The 8,252-nt window shown below is 53.6% G+C and overlaps 1 protein-coding gene across 1 annotated transcript in view; it reads left to right on the forward strand.

Moving 5' to 3' along the window:
• TRIM8 (tripartite motif containing 8) overlaps positions 1–8,252 on the forward strand; it is a 29,851-nt gene extending 21,599 nt beyond the window's left edge. The window contains exons 3-7 of the mRNA XM_056495217.1: positions 3,801–3,896; positions 4,644–4,877; positions 5,238–5,269; positions 5,829–5,944; positions 6,667–8,252. Of these exons, the coding sequence (XP_056351192.1) occupies positions 3,801–3,896; positions 4,644–4,877; positions 5,238–5,269; positions 5,829–5,944; positions 6,667–7,274 (1,086 nt within the window). The 3' untranslated portion in view covers positions 7,275–8,252. The remainder of the gene's footprint in view (positions 1–3,800; positions 3,897–4,643; positions 4,878–5,237; positions 5,270–5,828; positions 5,945–6,666) is intronic.

Below are 8,252 nucleotides of genomic sequence, written 5' to 3' on the forward strand. Positions count from 1 at the left end.
GAGCTGTTAAACTCTTTATTATTATCTTCCTGTCTTGTCGCTGCAGGCATTCAGTGTTGCAGAAGTTTTCTGTTGTGACTGCCCTGGTCCCCCAGCAGACATGTCCCCATGCCCTGCCTGGCAGGGTGGATGTGTCTCATTCTGGGGCAGCCATTGGGAGCTGGGGTCAGCACACAGTCTGTGGGGACTGAGCAGGAGGTGCAGTAAGGTGCAGGCAGGGCAAACGTGGTTTCCCTGGTGGTGATTTCCTCCCAGTAAGTGCTGTGGGTAGCCATGGTCAGCAAGCCTTCCCCCAGCACAATCCCATGGGGACCAGCTGTGTGCATCCTCTCTGCAATGAAACCTTGCAGTGCTTGCTTTCCTTCCTGCAGAGGTGTCCCTCCAGGCAGTGTTTCACTCCCAGTGCATGACCTTGATACCCCAAACCCATCTGACTTGCCACAATGGCTGCTCAGGAATCACCCTCCCCTGCCTGCACGGGAGGAGTGCACCCTCACTCCCGAAGGGAAGAGAACAATAATTTTCCCTCCTTTGTCCTTCCACCTTTGGTGGTGCAGCTCCCTTGCAGGGTTGATGCCCACGGTGTGTTTGTGAGCTCTCAGCCCTTTTGTACCCATGTTTCATTGTTTCCCCTGAGGAGGAGGGAGATTGTGTTCATCTCCTGCAGAATAAGCTGGTGTCCATGAACTGTCCCTGTCTCACTGGGGCCTACAGGGTCATGGTGGACCAGCCACTTAGCCCAGCTGCAGATTAATTTATTAATTAATGAGATGAATTCACTCACAGCTGATGTTGGAATAAGAAGCATTTTTAGCATGCGTTTCGCAAACTGGCGACGTGTCTCGGAACAGACAAACTGGGATCAGAGCTGCTCGCAGCCTGGGAAGGGTGCCTGTACGGAGGGAGCCTCGGCTCTCCCAGCATCAAGGTCATGCATGAAATATGAGAAATTACCCCGAGAAATTCTGATCCTGAAGGAGGAGGGGTTCATGACTTCAGAAATGCCAGATTTGGGAGGGGATGGAAGGGGAAGGGATATATTTTCCTTTTCAAAATACCTAAGGAATTCAGCCTGTGCTGCATAGACAGTGAGATTTTGCCCCTCGGTGCCAGAAGGGGTAGTTCATACCCTTGTGTCTTGTTAAGGTTTTGTTGCCATGGGTGAAAAGCCCTCCCATTCCACTGCAATGTCAGGCATGTACAGTTTTTAAATCACCCTAAAATCAAGAGAGTGGCTCAAATATGAGGTTTAAAGAAAGCACTGCATGTCCTCTATTCTCTCTGATTTCTATGGCTTTAGGTTGGATTTTGGTCACTTTTTTCAGCTGTGAGGGGATATTAAATTAATTTATATGTATAAAAAGTTATTTTTACATATGTTCATATGTATATTTGTGATTTCACATAATTGCATGATTCCTGGAGTGGAATCAGCCTGAGGTTGGTTACAAAACACAAAGGTTGGCAGCTCTGCCACGGCAGCTGCAGGGCGATGGTACGTGCATGTCCGGGGCTGTTCGGTGCCTCCCTTGGGGTCCCTCACACCAGTGGGGCTGGCAGGGTGGCCTCTGCCCACCTGGCATCTGCCAGTGATAGGAACCCCTGCTTTCCCCTGCAAGAGCATCCTGGCAGCATCGGGGGGAAGGGCAGTGCTGCCTCGGGTATGTCAGATACCTGGTGGGTACAAGAGTGGGATGGGGATTTGGCCTCTGTGTCCAGCGAGCTGTCAGCCTCGCATCCTGTCCTGTGTGTTTTACCCACACCTGTCCCAGCTGGCAGACAGGGAAGTCAGGCAGAGGATTGGGCTGCTCCCGAGGGTCTGGCTAGATTTGGCCATCCTCCTGGTGGGCTGGTGTGGGATGGGTCTGGCTGTTCCTGGTGGAGATGGCGAATCTGTGGCAGGGAGGGAGCTGGAGGGAAGGGCTCAGTGCAAAGCTCACTGTGTCCTTTGGCTGCCCAGCGTGGGGCGTGAGCAGCTCAGCCTGCACTGCTCAGCTTGCCCAACTCCCACATTCAACTGGCCTCCTGCAAACAGTGCTGTTGGAAAGGCATCACTTTCTCTGGAGCCCAGGAGCAGTCTTGTTGCCTGCCACTCTCTGTCCACCTACACGGGTCTATTGTCTACCTGCTCCACAATTCTGCCTGGTGCTTGATCCAAAACCCTGTCCAAGCCCCTAGAGAAGCCTCCAGCAGTTCTACACTTAGGCCTGGCTGCTGGCACAGGACCTAGGACACAGTTCCTGCCTGCACCCTTGGTTCTCCAAGGTTCAAGCAAGTGGTGTTGCACTTACTCTCCAGAGCTCAGTTCCCACTGCGTTAAACCTGGGAGTGGACTGCAGCCTTCTAATGCTGCAGCAGTACAAATAACAACCATTTTACAATGAAAACGGGAGATTTTAATTTTTTTTTCAAATCTTTCTCCATGTGGATGCTTTCAGTGATGCCCTTGAATGCTGCAGGCCCCTGTGTTTCTTTTCTGTACGCACGGACAGCAAATGTCCCCCCGTGGGCTGGGGGTCTGCATTGCTGTGACTGCGCCTCGGCCCCATTTCAGTGGATGTGCTGTCTGTGTGTCTGTCTGCATGTGCCTGGGTGGGTGCACATGCGTGGGCCCCAGGCATGCATGTGGAGTGTGCCTGTGAGTGGGAAGCTGGGTTTTTTTAGCTCCTCGTTATTATTAGTGGTAAGAGCCCAATGACAGTAAGGCTGGAGGTGCCCAAGACCTTAAGAAAAACAACAGGAGGGAGGAGGCTTCGCATTCCTGCTCCTGAATTGAGTCGGAGGTGACAGCCTTTCCCTGCAATGCAATTAATCCCGGCAGCGCCTCTGCTGCCCTCCCCCTCCCGCCTCGTCCAGGAATTAATTACTTGATTATAAATTCCCGAGTGGCAGTTTATAATAGCAATAATCCCCTCGAAATTCATTCTTGCTGCCGGTTTCTTTCCATCTCGCCCCCGTCGTTGAGTCTCTAACGCCACATCTCTGTGTTGGGTGAAGCCCTTCTCCTCGCCCCGCTGGCGTCCTGGCTTTTCCCCCCAGTAAACATGAAGGGTGAATATTTGGAGTTGATTTTGAGGGGTGTTTTGGGAAGCCCTGCTCCTCACAGGGATGGAGCCCGTCTCTCATAGGCAGTGTGTTTTTCCTGGCTGGGAATCATGCAGGAGCGAGGCGCAAGCACTGATAGCTGGGGATAAGGTTTTGTCCCAGTTATTTGGTGCATGGCCCAGGCCCAGCCCCAAGGAGTGGGGCTAGGGGCTGGCAGTGTGGTGGGGGGAGGCCCCTCACTCTGTCCCTCCAGATTACGCTGACATTGGCTCTGGGGCTTGTCAGGGAGGCAGGGAAGGGAGAAAGGATTTGGCATGGCGTACGGGAGCACGAGGGAGGTGGTGATGTCTCGCAGGAGCCTGCTGGCGATGGGTGATGGGCCTCAAAATGGTGCTGCCTTAGTGGGGGATGAGCCTCTCTGTGTCCCCACCACAGTCCCCAGGGCTTGGCCCTGACCCACCCCCACTGACTGGGCTGCAGAAAGTTGCCTGAGATGGTGCCTCCCTCCAGGGAACCCAACCCAGCCGATAACACAGCCCAGTACATGCAGCCCCTCTGCCATTTCTGCCATGGAAATAACCAGGTTTCCAGCTCCACAAGCTGTGCGGGGGCTTTCAGCCTGGCAGTGGCATCCTGCTGGGAAAAAGCCATCCCCTCCTGAACCACGTGGGCAGAGCCAGTGTGGGCAGCACTGATGTTCACTGGCACACGTGGCCGCTGGGCTCTGACGATGCTGCTTTTCCCTGTCTCTGCAGAAGATGCTGATGAAGCAGCAGGACCGCCTGGAGGAGCGGGAGCAGGACATCGAGGAGCAGCTCTACAAGCTGGAATCGGACAAGCGGCTGGTCGAGGTAACCAGCTTCACCCTGTCACAGCCAGTCCCAGGCACTGTCACCCTGTGGCACAGTGGGAACAAGCTCCTGGGACATAGGAGCCAGGTGTGCAGGGAGGAAGGCAGGCATGCAGGGGAGGATTAGCTGGACAGACTTCCTGCCTCCATTTCAGTGTCACCAGTCATCATTTTGGGAGACAAAATGTGTTTGGAGCTACTCTGCAGCCTTCTGGGTCCTGGGTTGAGTTGGGATGTGAGGAACAAGGCTGTCTTTAAATATCAGATGTCCCATCCTGTCCTCAGCCTTTCTCAGGAAGGGAGTTCTTGTGGTCCTAAAAGCCCTTTGACCTCCCAGAGCATGAAGGGAAAGGCTCTGGAACATGAAGTGTCTCCAGCCTGGGGTGGGGCTGGGGATGAGGATGAAGATGGGCATAGGTGGGATTTTTCAGAGGAGCATACTTCTGTTGGTGGTGCAGCAGGTTGTTCCTTGGCATTGGGTCTCTGGAGCTGATCCCCACACTGACCCCAGGAAGTACATCCAGGAATCTGCTGAATCAATCAAACCTTCACAGTGTCCCTGTTGGGTCTCTGGCCCATAGAAGTCCTGTGTCACAGCTGACAGCAGGGTTTGAGCTGTCTGGGTGTTGCAAGAGAGCAGAGCTGCTTTGAGGTTGCATTCTCCACTGCTGAGAAAGGACCCAGGTGTCCTGGGACATCCTGGAAGAGGTCAGAGGCACAGAGGGCCTGACCCTGCTCCTCCCCACAGGAGAAGGTGAGCCAGCTGAAGGACGAGGTGCGCCTGCAGTATGAGAAGATGCACCAGATCTTGGATGAGGACCTGCGGAAGACCATGGAGATCCTGGACAAGGCCCAGGCCAAGTTCTGCAACGAGAACGCGGCCCAGGTTCTGCACCTCAATGAGCGCATGCAGGAGGCCAAGAAGCTTCTCAGCTCTGTCCAGGTCATGTTCGACAAAACTGAGGACATCAACTTCATGAAGGTAAAACAAGCTGCCCTTGCCAGATGGGATGGGGACTGTGGAGAGATTTGGTTGTGTGGGAAGAATTGGACAGGTGTGGGGTGTGGTGGGGAGCGGGATGGGGACATTAGCAGGGCTGGCTGATGCCTCCAGAGTGCTCAGCAGTGGGAGAAGTCAAGGAGAAGTGGGGCAGGCTCAGTGCTGGCCTCAAATGAGGAGGTGCCACAGCTGGAGATGGGGCTGGAGCAGCCCATTCAGGTATCAGTGCCCATGGTCAGACTGTCTCCTTCTGGGGGGCCATGGAAGCTGATACTGGAAGGGGGCATGGCCACCATGGCAGGGATTGGCCTTACTGACCAGAGCTTCTCCTTCCATTTCTAGAACACCAAGTCTGTGAAAATCTTAATGGACAGGTAAGCGCAGCGGGACAGATGTGTTTGGGGGAAAGGGTGTGTTCGTGTCCACAGGGGTGGCAGAAGCACAATATCCAGAGGAAGACCAGGGCCAGGGATGGAACAGAGTTTGGAAGAGGCATGTGCTGTGCTCAGCTTCCTCTGTCTCTGTGAGGATAAAATATCACCTCATGCAGCCATTGAATGAGGTCCTCCCTGTGGACTAGGGGAAACTAAGTGTTGTGCTTGTGGAAGAGCTGAGAGTGGGACCAGCCGGGTTGGGGTACCGGGCTCTGTCTAGCTCCCCTGGGCAATCAGGGCAGGGGGTTAAAGCCAGCACAAGCAGAGCAGAGGTGAGCTGGGATGGCCTTGCAGTGGGGACATGGACTGCAGAAGGTGTGCCCTGGCAGAGGACATCCAAGCAAAACTGGACAGGAAAGGTGCCTGCCGGAGACAGCCAGTTCACTTCAGTCCTCTGCCATAGGGAGGGGGTTTGGCTGCAGGAGGATGTGGAGGGAGGAGCTGTCCCTCTCCTGAGTCTACCTTGTAACTCATGCCACTCTCCTGCTATCCCCAACAGGACTCAGAACTGTACAGGTGGCAGCCTGCCCCCACCCAAAATTGGCCACCTCAACTCCAAACTCTTCCTGAATGAGATCGCCAAGAAGGAGAAGCAGCTGAGGAAGTTGCTGGAAGGTGAGGGGTGAAACCTGAGGGGTGCAGGGGTGGGGGACCTGACTACCTCCTGTGTCCATAGCTGGCTGCCCTGCAGATCCCAGTTCAAAATGGTGGGGAGAGCTCTTTGGGGCAGGGACCCCTTAGAGCTCCTGTGTGGTCAGCAGGGGCGTGGAAAGTCACACAGCCAATTCCCCTCCCCAGCCAGACTCTCCCCAGGGCATTTTCCTTGTCTTGTAAAATGGCTGTGTTCTGGGGTTACACAAAACCCTGAAATACAGAGCTTTTGGGGGGTTGGCCATTGCCAGGAAAAGTCAGTGGAAAGATGGGGGTCAGCATGTGGGCAGGGACAGCCAGGGGCTGGCGTGGCCCCACAGCCCCCAGCCAATGCCTGGGAGCAGACCACGTCCTGTGGAGGCTTCCCAGTCCCCTCCTTGGGGGATTCATGTTTATCCCCCAGGCTGACCCACTCTGCTCCTGTTAGGGACTGTGTTCATGAGCTGTTTGCAGAGCAGTGCCCAGGGCTGCTCTGAGCCCACTGGCAAGGGCCCAGACCTGAATCTGCAAGTCCACCTGCACGGGGCTGTGTGTGTGTGGTTTGCCATTGGTGGGGCGGGCTGGGGGATCCTCTGCACATGCAGGGCTGGAATGTGGGTCCTGGGGCTCCACTGCAGCTTCGGATCAGCAACTGGAGCACCCTGGAGCTGTGTTAATACAACCCTCTCTCCTGTTCCCCTGCACAGGTCCTCTGAGCACCCCCGTCCCCTTCCTGCAGAGCATCCCCATGTACCCCTGCACCGTCAGCAACTCCGGCGCGGAGAAGCGCAAGCACTCCACCGCCTTTCCCGAGGGCAGCTTCCTCGAGCCATCGTCCGGGACTGTGGCCAGCCAGTACATGAGCCAGGGCGCTTCGGCTGGCGAGGGGCAGTCCGCACAAGCCATGGTGCCTTGTAGCTCCACGCAGCACATAGTTGGACTTCCCAGCGGCCCGCAGCCGGTGCACTCGGGCTCCGTCTTCAACCCATCTCACTACCCCAACACCACGTCATCTCAGCAGTCCGTGCTCTCCCAGTACGGCGGGCGCAAAATCCTCGTCTGCTCCGTGGATAACTGTTACTGTTCCTCGGTGTCCAACCACAGCGGGCACCAGCCCTACCCGCGCTCGGGGCACTTCCCCTGGACAGTGTCGTCGCAGGAGTACTCCCACCCGCTGCCGCCCGCCCCCGCCGTGCCCCAGTCGCTCCCGGGACTTGCCGTGAGGGAATGGATTGACGCCTCCCAGCAGCACGGGCGGCAGGATTTCTATAGGGTCTACGGCCAGCCGTCGGCCAAACACTACGTCACCAGTTAACCGTCACACTCTGCGGAGAGTCCTGCTCGATGACGTGTTCTGAGAGAAAAGTCTGGTTTGGTTTGGCTTTTCTTTGGTTTTTTTTCCCCCCTGCCCCTTTTAAATCAAACCTGATTTTTTCCCTGCCTCACGCCCCTCCAGGATTTTGGGGAGGGTTGTTCTATCATATCTCTCTCTTTTTTTTTTTTTTTTAAATCCTTTAAAAATGAAATAATAATTTTTTTTCATTTTAATGCCTTTTTTTAATTTAATTTTGGAAGTCCTTCCTGCCCCTCGCTGGGTAAACACGAGGGAGAAATTACCGAGAAGAAATTGATGGGGATTTCAGTCGGACATCTGGGTCTGTGCGTTGTGCTCTTCCTCGCTCCTCTCTGCCTTTGGAAAACTTCAGAAGGGACAATGGCACCTTCTCTCTTTCTATTTCTCCGAGTTCATTTCTTCTGGTTTGGTTCAGTTTTTCCCCTTTCCCAACCCCTTTCTTTCCCTTTTTAAAAAGAAAAAAAAAGAAAAAATCTATCATTGATTCAGTATGAAATGATACTTGTAGATTTTGGGTTTGTTACTTTTTTTTTTAAAGGCTGATTTTTTTTTTTTTTTGTGTTACAAGGCCACTTCTCATGCATATTGGCATTTTTTTCCTTCTTTCAGAGATTTGTAAATACACAATGGCAGGAAACTTAATGCACAAAAAAAAAAAAAAAAAAAAAAAAAAGGGAAAAGAAACTTTACAAAAAACCACAAATAAATAAATTAAAAAAAAAATCTGTTCTAGTTTTCAGGAGGGGAAGCGTGACCGAAGCGCACTCCCCTCCTGCATATCGCTGATGCAACTTCCTGTAACAAGCACTTTGTATAAAAAAAAGTGGACTTCCTGCTATAAGGCACAGGTATTTATTCTGTAACCGATTTTAGACACACACACACACACACACACACACACACACACACGCAAAATATTCAAATAAATGTGATCACTTA

The sequence above is a fragment of the Oenanthe melanoleuca genome, chromosome 6 (genome assembly GCF_029582105.1).
Source record: "Oenanthe melanoleuca isolate GR-GAL-2019-014 chromosome 6, OMel1.0, whole genome shotgun sequence".
Classification (NCBI taxonomy): Eukaryota; Metazoa; Chordata; class Aves; order Passeriformes; family Muscicapidae; genus Oenanthe; species Oenanthe melanoleuca.